The sequence below is a fragment of the Pyrus communis genome, chromosome 11 (assembly GCF_963583255.1).
Source record: "Pyrus communis chromosome 11, drPyrComm1.1, whole genome shotgun sequence".
Classification (NCBI taxonomy): domain Eukaryota; kingdom Viridiplantae; phylum Streptophyta; class Magnoliopsida; order Rosales; family Rosaceae; genus Pyrus; species Pyrus communis.
In genome coordinates this window covers 25,220,888-25,245,560 of record NC_084813.1, presented here as the reverse complement: position 1 = coordinate 25,245,560, position 24,673 = coordinate 25,220,888, and the positions used below count along the sequence as shown (strand labels likewise).

The following is a 24,673-nucleotide window of genomic DNA, read 5'->3' as shown; positions in this document are numbered from 1 at the left end:
CTGTAGATAATAGATGTACCAATCCCAAAAGCAATGGCATGATATCTGGTGCAACTGATTTAACGGTTCTGTCGTCAATGATAACAGCATTCACATGCATGCATGACATATTGATGATGCATCGCAAGTCACTTTCGCCCCAGATTTTTCAAGAATGTTTAGCCATTAACATTTTACAATTAATCACCGTATTTTCTAGCATTTTCTCGGTCGAAGATGAGCCAATTCCTCCATTTACTTATAATGTATTATTACAGTAAAAAATTAGTAAATTGAAATCGTTCAATCTTATAATCTTCATTTGAAGATCTTTTCTTTGAAAGATCATTTGAATCAAATATTGTTTAGTCATCTACATGTATAAAATATATCAACAATTTATCATGAATATGCTATTTGATACTTACACTGTTGATTTACTTTATACATTTGGATAACTAAACGATATCCGACTCGAATGCTTTTTAGTAGAGATGATTTTCAAATAAAAATTAAGATATTGAAAGGTTCCGATTATGAAATTTCTACAGTAAAAATACGTTATTTGCAAGTGAGGAATGAACTCATCCCATAAAGAGGAATGCAAGTATAATCTTTTTTCTATATCTTTGAAAATTACAACCACTAATTGGCCAAGGAAAAAGAACGAAAATTTACAAATCAATCATTGTGCCATGTCCTCAGCCGCTTTTATTGGCTTCCAATAGAATTTTGATGCATTCCGTGATATAATGTCTCAGAATTGTCGAGTCCATAATTTTTTGTTTTAAATCTGATTTTTTTTTCCAGCTGCATCGAGACTAATGGTGATATAATGTTAATTATATCACGATGCTGCATGACAATTTGTTATCTGAAATTTTCTTTGACACGTGCCATTCCAAAACGAAATCGTAAATCCTGATTAGCTGTTTGATACGATTGAGTATTATTTTATTTGTTTATTAAGAGGAAGTCGTAGTGCTGCAAATCTTGTTTAAATTACTATTTCTAAAACCCAACCCTTGAATATCTACAGAATTCATGGGAAACACGTTTCTAACTTAAAGTATCCACTCACACGTTCATATCGATTCCAATTCAATATATGCATATATTCTACCAAGGTTCATTTCAATAATTTAACTAATATTGAGAGATTAGTTAAAAATGTTTATCCTCGCACACAAGATCTTGCGTCCAAATTTCTTGTCTTTAATGTCGCGTCTAAAAGAAAAAAACTTTACCGAAGTGAATAAGTTCCTGTAAGTCTCTATATTGATGTGCTACTCCATTTTCCTTTCTGGGTAAAAAAAGAAAACCCTCAAGCTAAACAATGCAAAATTAGCCATGTATTGTTGTATATATATATATATGTGTGTGTGTGTGTGTGTATGGATCTATTTTTCAGAATTGTGATCAACGTACGTAGCAAAATGGTGAACGTAATCTTTATTTATTTATTAATAGATAAGCAAATACTGAAGAAAATGAAGAGTCATAACTTTGGATATGCAAGTACGAATGTTCTTACATTGCAATAATATGCAAATAATAAAAATCATGAGTGCAAAGATGTGGCGTCCTCCAGCAATGCTGCTGTGCTTCATTCAAACGACAAAGTTAGGAAAATATGAGGGCAGCAATTTAAATTAATTTTTAATGAATAATTGCTAGAAATATAATGTCCTGACGTGAAAAAATAAGCTGTTCGACATGAAATGTTAGATCAGTGTATATTCTCTCGTCTTGCTTTGGCCGGTCTGCTGAGTTTTCTTGCTGTTCGATTATGTTTTGTTGTTAGGATAAAACTAAAGCATGTAATGTGAGTTCTACGACTGATTTATTTTCTATGGGGGAGTGAATTAGAATAATAATCCAAAAACCCGCATAAGATTCAATAAGATTTGAAAAAAATGGAAGCACTTGGAAGGTATAACGTTGTTTCTAATTTAAGCATTTGTTACTAATCTATTAACGAGTTGAGTAATTATCGTGTCGCTTGTTAAGAATTCGGTAACTCATCGGTCCATTGTCAAGTCACCCGTTAAAATAACAGGTATGACACATAAAAGATACGAACACAATCTGTTTTCTAGGTCTAGATATTAAGCATGATAATTTATTGCATGATTCATTAACCCAAAATGAAATGACGGTTTACGAATTGGATATTATCGGGTCAACGAATATGACATGAAAACGGCACCAACACGATAATACGACCCGTTTCAGTTCTATTTGGAAGGTATAAGCTTGTCGTTTTTTACCTGTAGACTCGTGTCTGCACAGTGCAATGAGCTCTCAACCTATAAATACAGAAACTTAAGCTTCAAACCCTCACATCAAACCCTCACATTCTTCTCATCTTTCTTAAAGAAAGTTAAGGTTAATATTATGAGGACGTTTAACCTAAAAACCCTCTCGTTCTTTGTTCTCATTGCGTTTTTTATCTCGTTTTCGAGTTTTCTCGAACCGTGTTATGCTCGAAAAGGAGGCAATAAGCAGCACTGGAGGAAGAAACAAAAGGGTTATGGTGGTGATCATCGCCGCTCTGTGAGGGAAGACAGTTACATCACACCAGAAGAAACTGCGGTGACACTTGGAGAAAACAGCGGCGGGGTTTCGAACGTGTTTAATGTGTTGGACTACGGTGCTAAAGGTGATGGAAAAGCAGATGACACCAAGGTGATTTTGGAAATTACATTTCGTTTTTTATGAAATAAACGCTGTAATTTTGTAACACAATACTACTGCCGGATGCTATTGTTGACTAGTTTCTTGCATTGCACGGCAGGCATTCGAGGCGGCGTGGGCAGCAGCTTGCAAGGTGCAGTCATCAACTATGAGTGTTCCATCCGGGTCTGTGTTCCTTGTCAAACCAATCTCTTTCTCCGGCCCTAATTGCGAAGCAAATATCGTGTTTCAGGTGAGCTTTCAAGTCTTAAACTGTCGTCAGTTCATCGGTTAGAATTTTTCTGATATATATTTGTCGATTTTTAACGCAGTTAGATGGTAAAATCATAGCTCCAACAAGCTCAGGGGATTGGGGTTCAGGTCTTTTACAATGGATTGAATTCACAAAACTAAAAGGGATTTCGATCAAAGGCAGCGGCATAATTGATGGACAGGGCTCGGTTTGGTGGAGTGACTCGCCGAAATACAATCCTGCAAACGAAGCAACGTATAGCAGTCTCGACAATTCGGTAACTAACTGTCCCTCCATATACATCTCGGGCATAATCAAGTTAGTTAAAACAATGCGCCACATGCACCAGTTCGACCCCTTCCCACAGTTTAAATTAGATTAATTAGAATATTGGTCGGATGAAAAGAAAAAAAACTGTCCATCCAGATCTTATGTCAAAAGCTAAAACACAGCCGGCCAAATGCTTTTATTCGGCTTAAAAAAAACATCATTTTCCGTTTTGTTAGTTTATGGTGAAACTAATCGAGCATGCGTGCTTTTCTCCTGTCAACTTCATCAGCAGGCCACAGAAAATAACAGTGGGGAAATGCCAAGCACCAAACCAACAGTAATAAATCATCACCTTTCAGCTCGATCTTCGCGATTAATTTTATCAGCATGGTGTGCTAATACACTTTGATGTGCAGGCTCTTAGGTTCTATGGAAGCGATGGCGTTAGTGTCACTGGTATCACACTCCAAAACAGCCCTCAGGCGCACCTCAAGTTCGACGACTGCACAAATGTCCAGGTTTCCGATATAAGTATTTCATCCCCTGGAAACAGCCCCAATACGGATGGAATCCACCTCCAAAACTCCCAAAATGCTGACATTTCCGCCACCAGTATCGCTTGTGGTATAATTTTTCACAATCCGGTCTTCTTGTAGGGCAACCTTGTCTAAAAACCTTGGTGAAGAACTGACAGAAGTTGTAAATCACAAATAAATATATGAATCATAAATTGTGTATAGCAGAAGTTACTTCTTTACCAAGTAAGAAAGAAAGTTGACGTTATCGACAACAATATATTGAGCTGCAACGTATAATGATCTGCAGGAGATGACTGTATATCGATACAAACAGGATGCTCGAACGTAAACATACACAACGTAAATTGTGGACCGGGTCATGGAGTCAGCATTGGAGGGCTCGGGAAGGACAACACGAAAGCTTGTGTTTCGAACGTCACTGTCCGAGACGTTCAAATGCACAATACACTCACTGGAGTCAGAATAAAGACATGGCAGGTACTGCTACATACAAAAACACACGGACCAAATAATTTTAAATCTCAGACGGAACAAAATTCTAAATGTTTTTCTAATTTCTGATGTAGGGAGGATCGGGATCGGTCCGAAACATAATGTTCTCAAACATTCAACTAACAGAAGTTGAAACCCCAATCGTGATTGACCAGTTCTACTGCGACAAGAGTAATTGCCAAAATCAGAGCTCCGCTGTGGCGGTTTCGGGTGTGAATTACGTAAACATACAAGGAACCTACACGTCTGAGCCCGTGCGTTTCGCATGCAGTGACAGCTCTCCGTGCACCGGTGTGTCTCTGGATACCATAGAGTTGAAATCAGTTGATGAAGGGAAGCAGTTGTACGACCCTTTCTGTTGGGAGGCGTATGGAGTGCTGAAAACAAGCACGGTTCCTCAAATCGACTGCTTGAAGAATGGGAAGCCAAGCACAATAACTCAATCCGGAAGTAGTGATTCTTCTTGCTGAGCTTAGCTTAGCTTAGGGAGTTGATAGATTGGTATCGACGCGTTATTACCTCAGAGCTTGCAGGTCAAGTCTCTGAAGCCTTTCTTCTCAACCCTATACTGCCATGGAACAATGATGTTTGTAGTTAGAACAGCGTTTTCATGAATGTGTTGTGTGTTGCTTTCCCTGCTACAGGTTAAGTTTGTTAAATGGATTATAATTGGCCTGCTGAATATAATTAGTGAGATTGGAGTTTGGATCGTTTTGGGCTGAACTCAATTAGATATTAATCAAGATTAATGATGGTGTGCCTAATTATATAATTAAGCCAGAAAATGTATAATTGTGTGAGTAAACAAAATAAAAGATTACATCACCGGGCTTTCACATCTATAAGCTCTTCAAGTGTTTGTGGAGGCCTATACCAACTGCGATTTTCCGAAACCAGTAGCATCCTTCATCCTTCTGTGGGTTTCGACCCTTTCAGGACTCGGGAGTCCTGTCCTATCATTGTACTTCTTTTCTAAGGCCTGTTAACATAAGACAACAATAAGCAAATTAATACCAATACTAATCAAGTATCAAGGTAAAGAAATTTGAAGTCTTATGATTACATCCAACACTTGCTTTAGTCTCTGTTTGTGGTGACATAAGTCCCTCCCTACAACTAATCAATTAATAATTCTCACAAGAACAAGGTCTACTTGACACAAATTTTCAGAAAATCTAATAAAAACGAAGAATGAATCAATGAAATGTTGCTTTATCTTCTTTGGGAACTTGAGAATCGACACTATGGGCATGCCGACCTACTAACCTGTAGCTGTGCACAAATGGTTTCAAGAACTCCATCACTCATTCTATCGAAGAAGAGAACACCCTACAGATGAAGAAACCATATAAGCAGGAGGGAAACAGAGCAGCAATACACAAATTTCTAGTCACCAGGATCCTCTTTAGAACTATGAAGCTTTCAACAACGACAAAGCTTACAAAAATAAACAATCCAACAAATAGTGTCATGTCATAGATTTTTACTCTCAACTCTCGGAAAGAAGAACCATATGGTAGGTGCCTTGAGGCAAAACACTTGGTTTACACAAAACTCAGGGGCATGCCCTCATCTGCATTTTATCAAGTCTTCCGCCAAGTACACTCATGTCAAGTGCACTCCAGAAGTGATATCACGAGAACATAAAAAGAGCTTCCCATACAATACCTCCTACATGATCAAAAGATAAACAACCGCCATTGTACTTTTATTAAGTTCTAGGTGCCTCCTCAATAGTGGGATGTCCGTAACTAATCCTAATCTGCATAGCACAGATTCTACGTGGCACAAAATGTAAACTGAATCGATTGAAATCCAGCACCTAAATGCGTAAGTTATGCTTTCCCTAATGTAAAGGGAACTACAATCCATTGTTATATAACTGAAAGTAGCTTGAATAACAGTTAAATAAAGAACCTGCAAATGATCATATTCATGCTGGAACACCCGTGCTGGAAGACCTGACAAGCTGACTGTAAACCTCACACCTTTAATATCCTGTGCATCTATTTTCACAGTTTCTGGTCTCTGCAAACATGCCAAACACAGAACTTAGAGACGTCAACAAAAACGTGACTACACACACAGAGCAAGCCATTTAAGCTTGTTGTATAGCACGAAAATGGTATGCAATGAACAAGACGTCTAACAACTATTTCTGTTATACTAAGATTTAATTTCTTGAACATTTATGTAGTCATTTGAAAACCAATAGGAAATTAAAAACAAGGTCAAAGCAGAAAACTTTGAAACCAGCATATATAAGACCAGCACGCACCACAACATCAGCATAAATTCCCGGGAAGGATAAGCAACCCTCGTTAAAGGGTCGCGTTTTCTGGGAATATCTGGTAACCCTTGGATTCACAAGCACAATTTCCTCCCCTTCGCCACAATCAACAACCGGATTAAACACCATGAGCTGCACATTGATCCCTACTTGGGGCGCCGAGAGCCCTATCCCATCAGTTCTGTGTAAAAACCAAACCAACTACTCCTGTGAATAACAAGCATTTCACATCAATCATAATTTGGATTTTGGCACCTAGCAAATAAAAACGATGCTTTCTTTTTTAAACAAGCGACATTCTACTTTAAACTAATCTAAATTGGCAGAGAATCAGGTGCATAGGGGAACACATGCTGAACATAACAATCAAGAAGTCATGGAACTCACTTGTACATTACATCAAACATTTCATCTACCAAATTCTTCAAATGATCGTCGAAAGAATCGATTCGCTTGTTCTTCGCTCTCAGAAACGGGTCCGGATACTCCACAATTCTCAGAGGGGTTTGAAATTCCACATCAGCAGCTATACATTCATCACGCAATTCATTGCAAAACCAACAATTAGGAACAAATTGAGCACATAGAGATCGAAAAGTTTTGTTCTTTCTTTCTGTTTTCATGGAGTTTTGGCTTACCGGAGGCCACTTCATCTTCTTTGACTGAGAAGCCTCGCCTCGCCTGTGCGCGGACCGGGATCAGCCGGTTCACGGTGGATACTAGGGGGCTGGTTGGGGAGAAACCCCTGAGCCGGTGGAAGATGGCGGGAAAGGTTGACCGGCGGCAGAGAGTTGGAAAGAGAGCACGGGAGGAAGAAGACAGTGGGTGGAGCGAAGCAGCACAAGCCATGCTGCCCACACAGTAAAACGGAAACGACTGCGGAGAGCGCGCAAAGAAGCAGTGTGTGTCTTGTGGCCCGTTGGCTTATGTAATAAATTCGCCACAAAATCGCTTTTGAAATAAGTGCTTTATTACTTTTTAGCAATATGTTCAAAACTTTGGGCTCATTTGAGATTGTCTTTCCAGATGGTTTTTTAGAATGTACTTATGCGCGGAAATGCTTTTGAAAGCAGTTTATTCATTGAATATATAATTTATTTAATAGAAAATATGAGTACTTAAAAAAAATTAAATGTGATTTCGAAATAAGCAAATAATAAGTGCTTTTTATAATCTATTTAGACTTCTTTTAGAACGACTAAAATGATTTTTTTATAACTAAAAAAAAAAAAACACTTATGATGACGTTCGGAAGAAAACTTGATAATACTTATAAGTCGTAGAAGCATTTTAAAGAAAAACATAGCATTTTTTTTTTCGAAAAATATTTGAAATACTTTACCAAAGAGTGGCCCTTTACCTTAATAGTGGAAAGGAGTTAAACCCTTGCATGACTACGTGACGGCGTGAATTCGAACTCTGTATGTGGCTCATCTGACATCTAATATAACAAAATCTATCATTTAAAAAAAAAAAAGTACTAGATTTTTTATATTTTTTTTATCTTCTGTGTTAGGTACTTTTGCTGTAGTCAGCTTTGTCATTAGAAACCATATGGTTCAGCCTTTTGTGGCAGGTTTGAGAAGACTAGGACAAAACATGATCACAGTTGCAGAGGCTTTGGCTACTAGGGATGCTCTTTTGGTGGCTAGATCGTGGCGTATCAAGAAGTTTTGATCGAAAGAGATTCAAAGATTGTCATTGATGCAATCACCGGGAAGTGCTGCATTCCTTGGTGTATTCGTGCAATTGTTGAAGATATTAAATGGCTAGCCTCTTCTTTTGAGTTCGTAAGCAGGAAACATATTTTTAGAAAAGCAAATTTTATTGTTGATGCTGTCACCTTGTGTGGGCATGGGCTAAATAAATTTCATGTTTAGATTAGCTGCATTCCTACTGCAGCTACCAATGCCTTGTTGTTTGACTCAACGGACCTTGGGTTCTCTGGGTTTTTCCCTCGCTTAATTTTATTTTCCTTCACAAAAAAATATAAGTGATCCCTATAGACAATCCAAATTCCAAACGGGCCACTGTATTATTTGGAATTTCAATTGAAACGACGGCGTTCTGAATCTAACCGCGGTAATTAACTAACCGACCAGGGTCCAGGAGAGAGAAAATGGCAATCCTAATAAAAATCGCGGCTTTGCTTCCGTTACCTCCTCTCATTTTGGTCCTTCCTCGATCCTCCAGGTCAGTCTCTCTCTCTCTCTCTCACGCTCTCTCTCTCTCTCTGGAATTTCTTCTTCCTAAATTCAAATTCTTCGTTACCAGATTTGAATCGTAGATCTACAAATCCATGATCGATCTTTGATCTCCATGTAAATTGAAACCCCTTTTGGTTATTTTTCAATTCAACAAACGTATCTGATTGAATTTTGCATGCGATATGATTCGTATGATTGGGAATTTGGATTGATTTTGCTTGGTGTTATTGTAAATTGAAATCAAATTCGCTAACTTTGATTTAACTGTGGATGTGTGATTGGTTGCGTTTGGCAGCTGAATTCGATTGAAAAATGGGGCTTACGTTCACGAAGCTCTTCAGCCGGCTGTTTGCCAAGAAAGAGATGCGAATTCTGATGGTGGGTCTCGATGCAGCCGGTAAGACCACCATCTTGTACAAGCTCAAGCTCGGAGAAATCGTCACCACCATCCCCACCATCGGTAAGAGCTTCGATTCCCTAATATTCTTGTTATAGTTCCGTAAGTTTCCATCTTTCATTTGAAACACCCCAATTTCGACCTGAATTTTAGATCAATTTCGCTTTTTGGGTGTAATTTGTTTTACGCTTGTGAAGAATTGTATGATGGTTTTGGTTTCGCTGGTGCTTTTTTGCTCCTCGTGATCTGTTGCGGTTAAGATGAGGATTGTTTCACTTCTCTGAAGTCTTGTGGATAAAAGTTCGTAATTTTCATTTTCATTTTCGTTACAAGAGCGGGTTTTTTCTTTTTTTTGCAGGATTTAATGTGGAGACAGTTGAATACAAGAACATCAGCTTCACCGTTTGGGATGTCGGGGGTCAAGACAAAGTAATTTTCTGTCTTTTTGTATATCTGCGTGCACTTTTAACATGTTGTTGGTTGTGCAACAAGTTTTTCGGTCATTGTGGTTGTTCTTCTACCACGGGAGTGAGATCCGTGTATGCGGATGCATAAACATTTTATATGATCTCTTTTCATGGAATATATAGAGAATTGGATGGTATATTTACTTAAATGATTATCCGTGTCAAACGAGGACATCTGTCTGAAGTACTAATTATACATATTCGATGACTGATCTGGTTTCTTCTATTTGTAGATCCGACCATTGTGGAGGCACTACTTCCAGAACACACAAGGTCTTATCTTTGTGGTTGATAGCAATGACAGGGATCGAGTTGTTGAGGCAAGGGATGAATTACACAGGATGTTGAATGAGGTAGTTCTTGGCTCCCTTATATTTTCGTTCTGATTGTTTATGTTGCGATTTCTAATGTTCCTGTTGTAAATGGAGACGAGGAGGGTTGTATGCCTTCTGAATTTTGTTGTGTTATTTAATTTTCTTCTGTACTGAAATTTGTGGATTCGATTAAAGTTTCATTTAGTTTGATACATACTTTCCTGAGCTATATTTGTGAGTTCCGTTCTTTTAGTTATGATCCTTTTTGCCTTTGTTGCTTTGATCCTTTATAAATTCTACTTCATTTGTACTAAGATAAAACTCTGGTTTTGTTCCTGTAAATGACTAGAACCTTGTTTAGGATACAACAATGATACATATTGCTTACGTATACTTGGAGGATGGAACTAGGGTTTGAAGTTAATATTTTTAATTGTTTTCAGGATGAACTAAGGGATGCTGTTCTGCTTGTATTTGCCAACAAACAAGATCTTCCTAATGCAATGAATGCCGCCGAGATAACTGATAAGCTTGGTCTTCATTCTCTCCGTCAACGTCACTGGTAAGTTATTTTGGTAATTTTCACCCTGCAATCATTAGTCCATATGTGAACCCTGTAATTTTTCTCTTATGGAGTTGTTGATATACGGTGGGATTCTACTTATTAGTCTCTCTCTTGAGCTGGGAAAAACTTTCACCTTGATTTAAATACGGATGGTTCAACTTAAACGAATGAGTTCTTGAACATCAATGCTAAGATCTTGGGCAAAAGTTGAATACTGGATATAATTGTTGTTCTTTTTCCAGGTACATCCAGAGTACTTGTGCAACCTCTGGAGAGGGTTTGTACGAGGGGTTGGAGTGGCTTTCCAACAACATTGCTAGCAAGGTAAGTTTAAATAAATTCATTGTTTTGTTTAGAATATCAGCTCATGGTATTATTTCTGGAATCTTTTTACGGTGAATCCCTCATAAAACATGACGGATTAGATTTTTTTTATTAGCAAGATACCATCCATATTTGAATTCTGTATTTCTGACGGCCCCCTCTCTCGTTCTTTACAGGCATGAGAGAATTGAGGCCAAGGAGTTTGGTTGGTTGCCTTGGAGATTCTGGGGGAGGATAGTTTTCTTTATTTCGATGAATGTTGTAATAGCAGAATGTTTTGGAGAAACTTTCTCTGAATTCATGTGTGTGTTTGCTACTTTAGCTATACTGTTTAGATGTAAACGAAGTTTCTATGTTGTTACGTTTGTTTTGACACATGAGCCAAGGTTATATTTTATTGTGTTTGCTTCATTAATCTGTTGTTTGATTTTTACGATGAATTGGATTCGATAACTTGTTAGATTCAAGGCTAGTTGAAATGAAAAATGAAGAGGACCTTTAAATTTTGTCCAGGTTGAATTTCTTTGAGAACTAATTCTTTTTCTATCTTCAACTCAGACAAAATTCGGAAGTTCGCCTCTGTTTCGCCCTTCAACATACCCCAATTGCACCTTTGGGTTTGAAACCCAACGTGGTATGTTGGCAAACCCAATTGTACTGTCACGGCCCACGAGGGTTCTTCTATTTCTATATTACCAGTTTATGATATGATGTCACAAAAAGAACATAAACTCAATGACATCGAGTTTTTCTCTGCTGCCCAGAACATGCGCATGGCTTACGCATGCTCGTTTTCATTTAAAAAAAGGAAGGTCGAGATTTAATTAATTCAGTTGATATGCAAGCCATGCACATGTGCCCTATGTGCAGCAGAGAAAAACTGCAGAGACATCTATAAAATGTTCAAACTAGAACTTGTAACTCAGTTGATTAAAAACATCTTCCTTTCACCTGAAATCTTCAGTTCAAATCTCCTCCTCGTCCTCTAATTTTGCTTGTATCAACAAAAAAAAAACTTCTAAACTTACATATAATAGTATTATAATTACAAGTATCAGCATAATTTGATATTAAGTTGATGATTATAGAGGAGATTGACAGATTGTCTCATTCCAACTTTATCGGATGTCCCCGAAAGGACGGAGATCCATGGACTCATAAGAATAAAACATCTACATAATTCAATACTAATATAAATTCATAATGTTGGAACAAAAGTGAAATTAAGTTGATAATCATAACGGAGATGGACTCATGCTTACACACTTTTGAAACCCTTGTCAAAGCTTTGTATGGAGTTCCCTTCCCTTGTAAGGATTGGATTTTCTTCCCCATCTACGAAGGTAGGGAGAAAATCCGTCTCCGAAGTCTTTGAAGCGTCTCCTCCTAACTGCGGGTCTTACTTTTTACGAACTTTTTAGACGGGTTTTGAACTTCAGCCCACATGCCAGGAAAAACAAAACCCAAGCACTTGAACAAAACTAAGTGGAAATTTAACAAATCAGATGAAGATCTTCAACTTTTTGGATTTTCAAACAAAGTGCAATCCGCATTTTGAGCTGAACGTATTATAAGGAAACAAATGTAGATGTCGGTGACGAGTTTGTTACAAGTCAAATGACCTAACTCAAGATCTAACATCACACTAGAATTTCGACTTATTTGGACGCACAACATTAACACACTTGTTGACAAACAAACTCTTTTAATAGAGGCTCACACTCATATGTGACATCACCCTGTATTAGAGATAATTTGTGGCGGGGAGAGAAGCTTCAATTTCCTCTCGTGAGATAGTGGCGGAAAACATACGAAAGCTTTAGAATATGTCAACAAATTGTGTCAGTTTTGTGCATCTAAGTAGCATCTCGTTAAGCTATTTCCAAGGAGGGGGGGGGTCTCCAAGGGATGAGAATTTTGGGAATTTGGGTCTACTCACAATAGAGCTGCTGTCATTCAATGGTTGGCATGCGTTCCTGGGTTTTGATCCAGCGTGGCGTGCACAACTACATCAGTTTTTCAATGGTTTTGATCCAACGACTCAAATCTAATTTAATCAATTTTAACGTAAAAAAAAATCCATTGACTCAAAGTTAAATTCAACGGTCAAAATAATATTATTAATTAATCAAAATCAGATCTAACACCAAAACTCCTCCAAAACTACTCACCCATTTGTTCACTAAGCCATACATTTTCTCAACATATATTTTTTTTTTTGGGAATTTGAATTTTTGACATCAAAATATTCATAAAACTAAAACAAGATTGATTATACAAAAAATGATTACAAAATTATTAACAAAAAAAAAATATAAGTTTAACAAACTATAAGGTTGGGGGTGAGAATTATAGTTCCCTTAGGTATCGTTTGGTATGCAGACGGGACGGGACGAAACGGAACGGAACGGAATGGGACGGCACGGGACAGAACGGAATGGGACGGGATGGGAGGGGACGGGACGGGACAGGACGGACCGGAACGGAACGGGAGCAAAGATGCCCTCGGATGGAAACAAGGAGGAAGAAGAAGGAGACGGAGAGGTTATAATTTTGTGTTCCACGGATGTGGAACGAGTCGTTCCAGGGGGGTGAGGTGGAACGAAAATTCACCCAAAACTCGTCCCGTGGAACAGCTCGTTCCACCTGTTTTAGGCACACCAAACGTGGGACGGAACGCCTTGTCCACTCTGTTCCGTCCCGTCCCACGTACCAAATGGTACCTTATTGTTGGAGAAAAAAGCTGACTAATCTCATACATACAGATGAACAGTTAAAAATACATAGCTAAATTCTAAGATTTTAGACCCTTAACTTGAAGAGAGCCTTAATATTTTGTCCACAATCTAAGCAAACCCTTATCTTTAATGTCCATTCCTGCATAAGATTTGGCCACGAAAGCGATCTTACTCGCACTATGTTAATACTCGATTGATATGTCACAAGTCATTACTCAGTTAGCGTAAATGAAGAAAATTATGCTGTCATATAAACCTAATTAGTTAGAAGAAGAAAAAGAATCTATGAAATCTCATCAAATCTTGTTGTAATACCTAATTATTTAATGGATAGTGTTCAGATTTGCAAATGGAGAAACACCAGCTAATCCGTAATGTGAGTTTGTCTTTGTTCCTTTTTATGGGGGAGGACAGCTTGCAGATTAATCTATGATTTCTTCCACAAAATAAAAAAGGATCAGTTTTCTTGGTCGTGGTTATCGAATTCTCCGGATCTCGCAGTCTAGAGTTAACAGAGATCGAGTTTGTACCGTTCAAGTGAAAAAAGAAGATTCGGACACTTAGTTTGTGTAAGGTAAGCCAGTAGAATAGGTTGATGGGGGCTATAGAATTTAAAACAAGTGGTCCGAATTACTCAGTTTGTCAATCTCTATTCGTGATTATCTAGATTTCATTCTTTTGAATTCCGTGGCAAATTCCGTGGCCACAAACTGTGATTGTTTAGCTGTGATCACATGTTGTGCCCTAAATCAAGGGATCATGGTAGTGCTCATACAACTTCCTAGCCACGAATCCCTCATCCTCTTTTCTTTGAGCACTTGATTCTGGCCAAACTTTCTCTAATTCAGAAACAAAAGCATGCGTTCGTGGATCACTCAACCCTATTTCCCACAACTATGGATGCATATAGACACAATTTGCTTATCCAATTAATATGTACATGTATGTATATAATATCGTATTTTTTTAGATGGTGCAATCCGTATAAAAAGTTTATCTTTCGATGAAATTTAGTACTTTCATGAGCAATGCAACAATTGGTCAATGTGATATCATAATGCGCGACAGTTGAAAACCGTTAATTGATATGAATCTTACGTAAGTGTCTGCCTAAATAAAAAGACTATAAGCGTCTTGGGTTGTAGTGGGTTACTTAACATCGTCGTTTTCTTAAGCTTTAGCTAATTTAGACCCACAACTCACGACAATATGGGTTTCTAAAACGAGTATACTTCCAAATGCCTTTTGCACGAAGTGTCAAATTATGAGTACATATTTGTAAGGTTACTGTGGAGTTGGGGGGAGAGGACTTTCTTATGAGTGGTTAATACGGCATTGGTTAGGTACTTGACTTAGATTCATTAATTAGCCACTTTCTTTGCTTAGTGATAAATGCCAATGTGTCCTCTCATGACTTTGTACGAATCGAAATTAGCACATACGGATCGAACAAACGTAGAGCTCGTCTAGAACAGTTTTTAAATTTGTTGAAAGCATGTTTTGTGGAAATATTTTTTAAACCAATCTTTAGTAGACACTTGAAGTGTCTTTGGAATCTAGAAACTTTTTTTTTTTCTTTTAAAAACGCTTTGTTATTTTAAAAGTATTTCCAAACGAGTTCGTAGTTGATAATAATTTGATTTCCTTGCACTAACAACAAAATATTTCAATCAAGATGACAAACACGAAAAATAAAAATAAAAATTATTGATTGCATGTGTATATTTTGAGTTTATATGTATTTCTTCTGAGGATTTTTATGTGATTATAACAATATGTTAAGCACTTTCGACCTTTGCTTAATTAAGAACTTTTTATAGGTAGTATTTAAAGGGTAATATCCACATGCTTATATTTATTTTTCATACATTTTTTTCAATTTTCGACCGCCAAATCAAATAAATTGAAGAAGATCGATGGACCAAAATTAACAAGGATGTGTGGAAGGTAAAAAAAAGTAGTGCTATTACTATTTAAAAAGAAAAATAAATTTAGAAAAATCAACCAAAGACTGTTGTTGGATAGATAATCCATCTGTCTGCAGGTCATTTGCAGCTTAGAAGAAGATCCAGCAGAAAATAGGCCAGTCCGAAGATTTAGTAGTCTCTAGCTCATAACCAAAAATGGGGCACTCTTTTATATTCACACCTAAGTACTTACTCAATTGTCATTTAGTACTACAGTCTAATGGTATTTCTCTTCATTTGTAAGTGAGAGGTCTTAGGTTTGATTATCACCAAATGCGAATTTGAATCAAATTATTGCTAACCCATTGTGAGCCTAAGCCCACCCCATCTCTCTTAGTGTAGATAATATTGTTTGTTCAAAAAAAAAAAATTTCTTACTTGATTTTTTTTATTGAAGCAGGATTAACAAATTTTTTTATTAAACTTATGAGAAAAAGACACAAAAAATAAAGATTTTACAAAGACTAACATCATCTCTACCTCTCTCTTAGATACTAAAAATTAAGAATTTTGTTTGAATAAAGAAAAAATAAATTATTTATTTATTTATTAAGAAAGAAAGTGTGATATGGTTTAGGGTTCTGCTGTCTTTACCTTTAATCTGACCCTAGGAAAAGCACTACTCGAAACTCAGGAGTATGACTCTCAATTAATCCCTTCTTCTTCCTTCTCCTAGTCTCTCACTCGTTTTATAATTTTCTCACTATAGGAAAGTCAACACAAGACGTTGACGTGATTTAATTATAATACAAATCAAATAAGGGAAAAAAAAATGTAAAAGAGGAGAATTTTGAGAGGCGAAAATCATACTCCAGAAACTCAAGGGCGCAAACCCTAGCAATAGCCATTAGCAAGCGGAAGATATTTTTGTGGATCTCGAAAGCGCAAAAATAACCACAATTTTTAATTATTATTTTTCTGCTCAGATTTTAATTATTTTGGATTCATATATTTTTGTATATATTTATTTGTGCACGCAAATTGGAGAAACAGAAGTTGAATACTCAAAGCAACAGATCGTGTCGCAAGCTTCTGGCTTTCTCAGAGAATTTCCAACCGTGCAACACATGCATGCGTTATCCACACGGTAATATACGTACGTACTAGATATATAATTTTTTCGTGCCATTTAACGCAGTAATCAAATTGATTAGAGTGTAAAAAAATAACAATTTGCATATGACGAACAAACTTTCTTTTAACAATTATACGTGTGTGTGTGTGTGTATTAATGGATGCTGATACAAATGTTTTAGAAATTGTCAATGATATATACTAGCAATTTTACACATATTATGCATGAGTTTATTAACATGTTAAAGTTAAAATTCACAAAGAGAGAAAACATAACTAATTGCTAAAGTTTTTTTGGTGACGATTTTTGAACGATTTTTCATTACTAAAGAGGTTGTTCATATTTTTAGCAACTGTTTCTAGATAATTATTTTGTCTAAAAGTTTATTTTATTTGGGAGAAAAACGTAAAAGAGAAAGTAAGGCCAACTGTGGTTATCTAGCTAGCAGGCTATGAAAAATAGTAAATTATTTTGTGTTTAATTTACTATATTGCTTATAGCTTTTACTTTGGTTATTTTTCTTTAGTTTGTTGATAAGGTTAATTTGACCCATAACTTTTGTTTTGATTATTTTCTTTAGTGTGTTGATAAGGTTAATTTGATTTTTTCACCATCTTTTGATTGACAAAAATAATTATATTTATAGGTGGTTTGTATCACCTCTCTAATAGAAGTAAGACCTATCAACACATGTAGGTCTCATCTCTATTAAAGAGGTGACATAAATATAGTTTGAAAAATGTGGTATGAGTAGCATTTTAATGTATAAAAGCTTCAACCTAATGCAACAATGGAAAGGCTAATGTGAGAATATATGTGAGAGTAAAGTCTTACATTGGTGAGGGACCAAACCATGTAAGGGCTTATAAGGAGTTGAGCTACTTCCATATTGTCAATTGCTTAATGAAGAAAGTACTCCTCATATTCCCAATTGATTTTATGAAGAAAATTGAGGTTGTAGCATAAAACCAATTGATAATATGGGGAGCAGCCCAACTCCTTATAAGCTCTTGCATACTTGGTTCCTCACCGATGTGAGATTTTGTTCTTATATACTCACACACCCACTCACATGTGAGGAATTTTCTAGCCTAACACGTGGACAACAAAGTTGAATAACGTGGAGAAAGTGTGGTTATTTGGCATTACACATGGGCCAACCTGGCTTTGATACCAGAAAAAAGTTGAGGTTCCATCAGAAAATCAATTGTCAATATGAGAAGTAGCCTAACAAAGCCCTTGCATGGTTTGGTTCCTCACTGATGTAGGATTTTGTTCTCACATTCTCATACATCCCCTCACGTGTGGCGAATTTTCTACCCTAACATTGACGTAGGACTTTGTGATTGCGGACTATGAGTCTCCGAACATCCAATGCTTAGTTTTCGAACACTATTCGATGCCCGCAATCGAACCATACTGTGTATGTGTATATTAATTTGTACATAAACAACATACATATATATAGTCCTTTCAATTTAATTTAATTTTTTCTGAAAAAAATATCTCTATTAGCTAACTTACGCACATGCATGTTTCTGGATTCAATTTTCAACAAAAAAAATTTTGGTTCAAGATATCTTTTAACATTATGCTTACGTAGAAGGGCATGTGTATGTGTTCGCTGATACATAGAAAATTTTATATACAGATTTTATTCTACACAAAGCCCAACCACTTAAAAGTCATGCATGCAAATAAGTATGTACCATGGATAACAATATGTATGCTTAAATATATTAATAAAACGAGTTAAGGTTAAATGCTCTCTACTAATGATGATTAACTACAGTAATATTGCTGGGAAAAAATATTTGGTCTCCCTCTATAAAAACCCTAGCTACCCATTATCTCTTATTATCTTGCCTAACTGCCTCTCCCTCTCTCTCCCTCCCTCCCTCCCTCCCTCCCTCTCTCTCTCTCTCTCTCTCTCTCTCTCTCTCTCTCTCCCAGAAAGGCACAAACACAAAAACAAAATGGATAAAAAACCATGCAATAGTTCATCCCAGGATGTTGAAGTGAGAAAAGGGCCATGGACCATGGAAGAAGATTTGATTCTCATCAACTATATTGCAAATCATGGTGAAGGTGTATGGAACTCCCTAGCCAAATCTGCTGGTAATTAACATGTTTGATTATTATATGTATATTTCAAACCCTAGCTAGAACGTACAATTTCCTATTTTAGAACTACATGTCCACAAATTATAAAGATGTCACTAGCTAGGTGTATATTATGTTACTAGGTCTCAAACGTACTGGGAAGAGCTGCCGGCTCCGGTGGCTGAATTATCTGCGGCCTGATGTTCGGAGAGGCAACATCACACCAGAGGAACAACTTCTGATTATGGAACTGCATGCAAAGTGGGGTAACAGGTGATCATCACTTGCTATTTTTATTCATATAATCCAAATATACATATAAAATATTAACGTAAGTACATAAGTATGCTGATAATTTAACGACAAGGACGTATACATATGATTTGATAAGTTGCGAGTCTTAGACTATTCTACTTGTCCTCGTCATTTTTTTAATTTGGAGAACCAAGTAGGTTTCTTGGTTTTGATTCATAGGGCTTTGATCACTCTCTCTGTCTCTGTTCCTTTTTTTTTCTTTTCGGTTGCAATATTAGAGGGTTTCGAATCCTAGATGTGACCTACTCTTACTCTCTTCACCAAACATTGTCCCTCTCTCATGTGTTATAAGATATACATACATACATACATATATATATATATATATATATATATATATATGTGGGTTGCTGGAAGCTTTGTGACAAATCATTGCAGTGGACGTATCCTCCAATCAGTATAAATATATACGAGCTGATTGTTAGATCTGTGTCAAGGGCAACATCAAACATTGCTTACAATCCGTTTTAAGTCTCCATGATAATTTTAGATATCTCCAGGCTAGCTAATAAACTGAGAAGGACAAGTAATTGATCATATTTTCTCTTCTTTTTTTCTTTTATTAAAAAAATAAAATAGAAATGTGGTACTTATCCATTATTGGTGTACCGTCTTCAACATGTCGTTGATTGATCTGCGTTTCCATGTATTGGAACCCACCAATCAACAAAGCTCTCCACACATACGTGTTTGCAGGACAACTTTGTGTAGCATAGCTTCTATATATATTGTGTGCATTTGGAAAATACTTTAAAACCCGAATTTCTTTTTAAGAAATAAAAATGGAGAGTCTATATAATTCTTTTGTATTGGATGGACCCATGAAATTGTGGGGGCAAAACCATGTAAAAAAAATTCCCCTCTTGTGCCTTGTTTAATATCGAGATGAATTGACATGAAAAAATCATTGAGGTGAAATGACAAAAAAAATATGTCGATAACCCATTTGGGATTTAATCCCCTGCTGAGGATAGATGACGTGATGAGTAGAACTGTACAAGTAGGCAAGAGATTCAGAGTTCAAAACTCTCCTTTGTGACAAAAAAAATTATATATTGAGATGAATTGTTTTGATATGAAAAGGACGAACGAGCTGTTAAACTTGGTAATAAAGTTAAAAATAATTAGAATGTTCTTTTGTATTATGAATAAATCAAAATCATTATATGATAAAGTCCAAAGATTTGGACACTGTTTGTTTATGTGGAAAGAAAAGTGGATTAGGATTCTCTCCCATCCAATTTTTATTCCCTTTCATCCCCTCTTCTCACACTTTTCTCTATGTTTCTCTCTAAAAAAAATTCAATACAAGGTATTGACGTGGCTTAATCGTAACCCAACAAGTAAGAGGGAAGAGAAGGGGGGAGAACTAGAAGGGGAGATAATCATATACTCCAAGAAAAATACCTTAAACTAGAGATGTGGTGGTGGACTTGACTTGTGATACATTGAAAGGAATGCAGTCTGGTGAACTCGAACCAAAAAAGTATTTGGAGCAATAAAAAGCTTCCATTTACAGGTAAACCCCAGTCAGTTTCTCACATGCCAACCCTAGTTACCTAGCTTTCATTCTGAAGAAGAGGACAAAACTTTTGCTTTGGTTGAAGCGGACGTGAACCATACTGTTTTGGCTGCTTAGGGCAACAGCTGGGCCTCCCACCCTTTATATTTCTGGTCGTACTACTAATATGCATGGAGGCAGCGCTCGCAACAAGAGCTTTCTGCTAAGAAATTAATCATAATTGGACTGCTAATCAAAGAGTTAAAAATCTCAAATAATAGTTACTGATTCTAGAAGCATGGCTAGGTAGGACAGTAAATTAGTTATACTAAAATAGAGTGATTATATATATTTGTATATCGATCAATATATGTTAACGTACGCTAAACGGAATAATACTGTGTGGAACAATCTTTCTCCTACATTTGGCCCAGTTTTCTGCCAAATGAGAATAAATTTTTTTTTTAGACCCCTTCGCCTGATAAATATATTTATGGATAAAAGTATATATTTATGGACCAAAGGGAACCTTATATTTATATATATGTATATATAAGTATATAAGTATGATACTATCCATAAGAAAGAATAATGGGATTAGATGATGATTATATCATTCAGAATACCTTATATACAAAGATTATGAGCTTTCCCTTTGAAGCTCAAGGAATAAGTAGTGGGGGGTCGAACATGGAAACTTGAAGATCGAAGGAACTGGAGGAGTTTGCTAGATCTGTGTGTGTGTGTGTGTGTGTAATATATGCATATACACGTACGGAAAGTAAACGATTTTGTGTTTGTCTAGATGACGAAGTTTTTGCGTATCTTGGTCTGCCTTATATATAAATAAAAGGAGTCCAGCAGGGACTTGTAAGACTTTCATTCTCACCCATAGAACATGCATGACTTGGAATTTTTACTAATACTTAATTGCAGATAAGTATTCTTTTAAGTAATATATATATATATATATATCCACACAAAACACCACCATGGTCAAGTTGCAGGTAATAATTTAGGGTTAGGGTTTATTGTTTTAATTGATTATATATATATATATATATATCCACACAAAACACCACCATGGTCAAGTTGCAGGTAATAATTTAGGGTTAGGGTTTATTGTTTTAATTGATTATGTTTATAGCAGCTTTTCTCGTGTTGTTCTTGTGAGTGTTCTTTCTAATATTGGAGATTTAAGCTTAATTAAGACAGCTTTTTCCTTCTGGGATTGTTTAGTTAGCAACTACAATAGCAGTACAAGTACTTGTCCAATCATTTATTGGGGTAGCTAGCTTTAACTTTGGCACGTTGTAATTTTTATCTTTGACAGTGTGTTGCAATATTCAGGTGGTCGAAAATCGCAAAACATTTACCGGGACGGACCGATAACGAAATCAAGAACTATTGGAGGACTAGAATTCAAAAACATATTAAGCAAGCTGAGAATATAACACCAGGACAAAGCTCTGAGGTGAATGATCAGGCTATCACAAGTCAAGTGTCCATCTCTAACACTGTGGACACGATGGATATTTCCCACTCCGCACCAACATACCAAGCAAATATGGATGCTTATCCTCCTCCTTTACCTGCTGATCAATCTAATGAAAGCTATTGGAGCATGGAGGATCTCTGGTCTCTGCAATTGCTAAATGGAGAGTAATTAAACAACCGATTTCATATATTATGATCCAAATTCTAAATTTGGATCATTAATTATTAGGTTTGTCCATATGAAAACTTAGTATATATATACATATATATGTTTTTTTTCTTAAATATGTATCTATATATAAAATATAATATATGGTTTTTATATATACGTAATTCTAATAAGTTTGTAATAGGAAATTAATCTTTTCTATTTCCTCTTCTCTACATGGCATAAACGAGAGTACTGGGAATATACGTATATATGTAACTTATTCTCATTAAAAAAAAAAAGACAATAGCCATTTAACACAAGTTGCACGGAATGAGGTGGAAAAAAAGTATATCGGTGGCTAGATGAGGGAGTAAAAGTTGCATATCAGTAGCTAATAGGTTACTAGGTTACTAGCTATTGAGAACTTTTACTCGCCTTATCATATGCAACTAATGTTAGTGATTAGTGTCAAAAGTTTTATAGTCTACGGACTGAAAACTGTTATTGATGATAGAGACTTGTAAACTTGTATTGATTGTTCTTATTTACTAATAAGCTTTATTATTTAGTTGAGTTGATCACACGGCTTTTATTTAGTCTGAGTTTGCACATGAAAATTGGAAGTGGTGATGACTATGAAGATTCGAAGAAAGAAAGGATGAAGATACGTACGTACACATACAGCCATGATACGATTGATACAGTAAAAGAACCGCTGGGAAATTGACACGTGGAAAGCTAATATAGCTACTCTTGTCAGATTCCGTCCCAGCTTTCCAAAGTTGTACATGGCCATGCAAAACTGATGTTCGACGTGAGCCTAACTTGCACCCACTGCAAGCAAGTTTTCACATGCCCTTTATTAATTTCCATATTTTATTTTCCCTACAAATACTTCTATTTTCTTAAATATATATAGTAATTAATCTGTTTTATTTTATTTTATTTTTTTGAAGAAATACAAATTACGTAAAATGTTTGAAATATTAGTATATAGAGTCTTGAATCTTGATTCATAGTTTGCTTTCTTTATATATAATTCTGTTCAAGATCTAAATCAATAATCTGGTTTCTTTAGTTTTTTTGGTCAACATGGTTAGGTTTCATCATTATGAATTATTATCAATTTTTAAATATTTTCATGATGATTTTAATTAAGGAACTACAACTTACAAGCATGTACATATATGTTCTATTCTCTTTTGGATATTTTGGTAGCTTTATATGATTAGTCGACGTGCTTCTTCAGGGGAGATCGTATTAGGACGACATTAGTTTAATCCATTCTTTAATTAACAAATTTTGTGTTTTGTGCCTTTCTGAAACCATATTAGTGCGATATTAGTTCAATCCATTATTTAATTAACAGATTTTATGTTGTGTGCCTTTCAATAACAGTTGAGTTATCAGAAACAAACAAAACTAGGTCTTCATGGATTGCGTAGGAGGAGAATTTTAATCAACCTTAAACTTTTGCATCCAACCCTTATTCAAAGAAATAGCACAGAAAAGAACCTCAAGGGTCCATTCCTTCGACTTTGCGTTGCCGAATATGGCAAATATAATCGAGGACATATCTTTGGTTGTCGCAAAAGGTCATAGGAAAAAGAACTTCATCTCTCAGCCATTCATTTTTATCATCACATGGTTTATGTGCGCAATTGAAATTGGTTGCAAAGCACAAATAATAAAGATCACGTGGAAGATGGGAAAAATTCACATGTTGGGTCGGCCATGAATGTGGAAAAAATAAACATGGGTGATTGGTTTCATGTTGAAAACAAAATATCCTCGCTAGCTTAGTCCATGAAATCATAATCTAGATTTTGTTAATTAATCAACTAATGGGCCTTTTTGGGGTTCAGTGGAACTTCTCCAATCCAAAAAAGGTTTCAATTAAAGTGCTATTTGATTATCAATGGCCTGCAAGGGGTTCATGGTTCTGAAATTAGTGTATAAATTAATGGATTTGGATGTTGATGAGCCCAAAAACTAGACTACAATATTTCTGATTTGTGAATTATGAAATAATGAAGTTGTCATGACACCCCAGAATATGTTGTTCAAGTACAATTCTCCCTAAATTTTGTGAAGTAGTACGTAATTTGATATTTTTAGAGAGCCAACAACAGTTCTAATATGAAATAATTGAAAGTTAATGGTGGCCAACAATATTTGTGAATTTTGGAGTGATGAATATAAAACTATAAAACATGTCATGATGCACTCGTTCCAGTGCAGTTTCTCACTAAATTTTTTGAAGACAATGTGTAATCTGACATTTTTAGAGCTCCAATAACAGCTCGAATGTGAAATGGTTTAATGAAAATCAGTGGTGCTGACGACAGATATAGATGTATGTATTAGAAAAGTATGTGATTCCTTGATGAACACTAGTGAACATGTGAGGGAGGGATTATGAAGTTGCAAATCCCAAAATAGACTACAATTTTGTGATTTGTGGAGTGATTAAGTTGTTATGGTACTAAGAAAAATTGCCGTAATGCACACGTTCAAGTGAAATTTCTCTCTAAATCTTGATATGACAAAATG

General features: G+C 36.0%; 4 protein-coding genes and 1 long non-coding RNA gene across 6 annotated transcripts; 3 read left to right on the top strand and 2 right to left on the bottom strand.

The window, feature by feature from the left end:
• Nucleotides 1–2,376: 2,376 nt before the first annotated feature.
• On the top strand, nt 2,377–4,842 carry LOC137708667 (polygalacturonase At1g48100). Its single transcript, XM_068447790.1, has 7 exons — nt 2,377–2,667; nt 2,777–2,908; nt 2,988–3,185; nt 3,468–3,515; nt 3,595–3,802; nt 4,004–4,194; nt 4,284–4,842. The coding sequence occupies exons 1-7, from the start codon at nt 2,377–2,379 to the stop codon at nt 4,677–4,679; spliced, it is 1,464 nt and encodes a 487-aa protein (XP_068303891.1). The 3' UTR covers nt 4,680–4,842.
• Nucleotides 4,843–4,923: 81 nt separating this feature from the next.
• Nucleotides 4,924–7,566, bottom strand: LOC137708668 (peptide deformylase 1B, chloroplastic/mitochondrial). The gene is made up of 6 exons (XM_068447791.1): nt 7,138–7,566; nt 6,887–7,025; nt 6,488–6,680; nt 6,127–6,237; nt 5,476–5,538; nt 4,924–5,188 (listed from the first exon to the last, which is right to left on the bottom strand). The coding sequence occupies exons 1-6, from the start codon at nt 7,346–7,348 to the stop codon at nt 5,078–5,080; spliced, it is 828 nt and encodes a 275-aa protein (XP_068303892.1). The 5' UTR covers nt 7,349–7,566; the 3' UTR covers nt 4,924–5,077.
• Nucleotides 7,567–8,539: 973 nt separating this feature from the next.
• On the top strand, nt 8,540–11,184 carry LOC137707970 (ADP-ribosylation factor). 2 transcript variants are annotated; one of them, XM_068446924.1, is made up of 7 exons: nt 8,540–8,692; nt 9,002–9,166; nt 9,462–9,532; nt 9,804–9,923; nt 10,328–10,446; nt 10,692–10,773; nt 10,950–11,184. In XM_068446924.1, the coding sequence occupies exons 2-7, from the start codon at nt 9,019–9,021 to the stop codon at nt 10,953–10,955; spliced, it is 546 nt and encodes a 181-aa protein (XP_068303025.1). In that variant the 5' UTR covers nt 8,540–8,692; nt 9,002–9,018; the 3' UTR covers nt 10,956–11,184. The 2 variants fall into 2 exon arrangements, with proteins under 2 accessions (XP_068303025.1, XP_068303026.1); XM_068446925.1 differs by lacking the exon at nt 8,540–8,692 and adding an exon at nt 8,723–8,820.
• Nucleotides 11,185–18,448: 7,264 nt separating this feature from the next.
• On the top strand, nt 18,449–22,684 carry LOC137708546 (MYB-like transcription factor EOBII). Its single transcript, XM_068447646.1, has 3 exons — nt 18,449–18,671; nt 18,800–18,929; nt 21,823–22,684. Exons 1-3 carry the CDS (start codon nt 18,530–18,532, stop codon nt 22,136–22,138), a joined length of 588 nt encoding a protein of 195 aa, XP_068303747.1. The 5' UTR covers nt 18,449–18,529; the 3' UTR covers nt 22,139–22,684.
• On the bottom strand, nt 20,096–21,816 carry LOC137708547 (uncharacterized). The gene is made up of 2 exons (XR_011064800.1): nt 21,099–21,816; nt 20,096–20,692 (listed from the first exon to the last, which is right to left on the bottom strand). It is a non-coding gene; the product is annotated as an uncharacterized lncRNA (long non-coding RNA).
• Nucleotides 22,685–24,673: the final 1,989 nt, after the last annotated feature.